The 2,350-nt window shown below is 53.4% G+C and overlaps 1 protein-coding gene across 1 annotated transcript; it reads right to left on the reverse strand.

Annotated features, from left to right (window-relative positions):
• Window positions 1–526: 526 nt before the first annotated feature.
• Window positions 527–2,090, reverse strand: RMI2 (RecQ mediated genome instability 2). Its single transcript, XM_030958462.1, has 2 exons — window positions 1,493–2,090; window positions 527–930 (listed from the first exon to the last, which is right to left on the reverse strand). Exons 1-2 carry the CDS (start codon window positions 2,088–2,090, stop codon window positions 782–784), a joined length of 747 nt encoding a protein of 248 aa, XP_030814322.1. The 3' UTR covers window positions 527–781.
• Between the last annotated feature and the right edge of the window lie 260 nt (window positions 2,091–2,350).

Consider the following 2,350-nt stretch of genomic DNA (forward strand, 5'->3'; position numbering starts at 1 on the left):
AGAAAATATAAGAATAGAATATAATTTAGAATGATTTAAACAGTTAAAAATAGCATACACTAGAAGAAAAAAACCTTCAAAAAGAAAAATGCACTTAGGGACAGAACACTTGTTTCTGGAGGTAAAACGTATTTACATCTTGCACCTGGAGAACCTATTCCAAGGAATCCAGCATCACATCTTCTCACTAACTTCACTTCACTGGAACAGAGGGGTCACTACCACTTTCAGTATTTCAGAAACTAGAGAGGTATTTTAAGTACAAGACACTGCTAACTGTTACCAAGAGACACCTGTCCTACAAGCAGTTTACAAACATGGTGATTACTGAAACAGAAAACACAGGTGAAAACAATTATTTCCAAGCACAGCCTAAATGGATTGAAACACATTTTTCCTTGATGCCAGGTACTGAGTTCACCCTGGTAACACGAGTCCTGTGCAGCCCTTGCTGCCATGAACACTCAGCTGTAGAACAACTGCCTCAACACAAGCCCCCCACCAAACAGCAGCTAACACAGAAACAAACATACAGCCTTTTTAATAGCATGAACATCTTAATCAAAACATCAAATAGGCACTGCTCAAATATGTTGGTATAAAAAGACTGGGAGACATGAACTGTGATTATTATCAGATAAGCATTGGTCCCTACACTTCACTGAGCCCAGCTTCTCACTTTGGTTTACTCCAGGAGTGGTTACACAGAATAGTCCAACGTCCTGCACCAAAAAGCAAAAGAAAACAAATTTCCAGTTCTTTTAGGCAGAAAGTAAAAATATTAGGGGATGACTCTGTGCAAATCCTCCACTTCAAGATCCCACATATTCTTATGAATGGGGTTTTCAGAGAGATCTGACATCTTTATTGCTCGAAGAATGGGCTCCGGACTGCAGGACCGCACCACACCCATCACCATTACATAGTTCCCTAGAAAACAAGTAAGCATTAAATTTAATTAAACTTTGTATTATCATTGAAATTCATAAACCAAGTTACTTAAAGCCAAGTAAACAGTGCAAATTGAAGATGTTGATACTTGTAAGAAAACTCAAGGAATGAAGAATGCTTAGAACTAAATTTCAGAAAAAGCCTTTGTTATCTGTACAGTCACTTCTATGGCATATTAAACTATATTTCCACATACAATAAGAGCCAAACAAACACAAAGTTGTCCTGCTGTATGAGCGGACTGAGGATAGGTCAGAAGGCTGAAGTTTTAAGCAATGGGCCTATTTTGTACCACAATTTCTGCAATACTGCAGAGCAACACTTCGCCATTTGAACTGGCAGTTCTGGTGAAGGGAAGAGAAGGAAAAGAAAGCAAGAAAGCGAAAAGAAAAATAGGAGAAGAAACCTCCTTGTTCAGGGCCTCCTGCAGGTGGCCAGGCACGGCCGCCGGGCCTGGGACGAGCCGAACCACGTTAGAGCGGGCACAGGCAAGGACAGGGACAGGGCCCGCTGCCCGCGGGGATCCCCCCGCCCGCGGTACCTGCGCTGAGGCACGGCCGGCCCTGCGGCACCTGCTCCACGCCCACCACGGTGAAGGCGCCGCTGCCGTCCTGCAGCCGGGCCGTGCCGCCTTCGGCGCCTGGCTGCACCTCCAGCACGGTGCCCTGCATCCACACGGCCCGCAGGGACAGCGGTGCCCGGCCCGCCGCCGCCCGCCGCAGCTCCCAGGTGCCGCCCGCGCCGCGCTCCGCCCGCCGCAGCTGCGCCGCCAGCACCTTCACCGGCGGGCCCGGCGGGCCCAGCGCCGCCCCGGCCATGCTGAGGGCGCCTGAGGGCGCGCAGCCGCTGAGGGCGGGAAGCGCGCGGGCCGCCCCGCCCCTGAGCGGCGGCCGCGCTGCGGCTGCGGAGCGGCCTGCGCGGAACGGGAGCTGCTGTGCGGGACGGGCGGCCCGTGCCCGGCGGGGCTCTGCGGGCGCGGAGCGCAGGCGGTGCCCCGGGTGGCTGACCTGCCCCGTCGGTGCGGAGCGCAGGCAGAGCCCCCGCCGGTTCAGCCGCCTGTCGCCTCGGCTGCACCGTGTGCCAGCCCCCCGAGCCACCGTCCCTCGCCTGGATCGGCCCAGAGTCCGAGTGGCTGTCATTTTACCTGGTTCCAGTTCAGCACCGGCCCTTTTCGTGCAAAAGGCAGTGTGAGCTGTGCTCGGTGCTCTGGTTCGAGGCGAGGGCGCCGCTGAGCGCTGGCCCTGGCCCGCTGCCGGAGCCAGCCCGGCTGCCCCCCGCTTAGCGGCAAGGGTTCACTTGCGAGTTGATGGAGCTCCGGTTTCATGAGAAACCAGGAAAATGCACCTGCTGATTTTCCCAGGGATGCTCTTCTGGGGAAATCAGAGCATAATGCACTGAA

The sequence above is a fragment of the Camarhynchus parvulus genome, chromosome 14, assembly GCF_901933205.1.
Source record: "Camarhynchus parvulus chromosome 14, STF_HiC, whole genome shotgun sequence".
In the NCBI taxonomy this organism is placed as follows: Eukaryota; Metazoa; Chordata; class Aves; order Passeriformes; family Thraupidae; genus Camarhynchus; species Camarhynchus parvulus.

Coding starts and splice junctions, on each gene's coding strand:
- RMI2 (XM_030958462.1), bottom strand. CDS start 2,090: ATGACAGCCACTCGGACTCTGGGCCGATCCAGGCGAGGGACGGTGGCT. Junction 931..1,492: donor CCGGCCGTGCCTCAGCGCAG/GTACCGCGGGCG, acceptor CTTGTTTTCTAG/GGAACTATGTAATGGTGATG.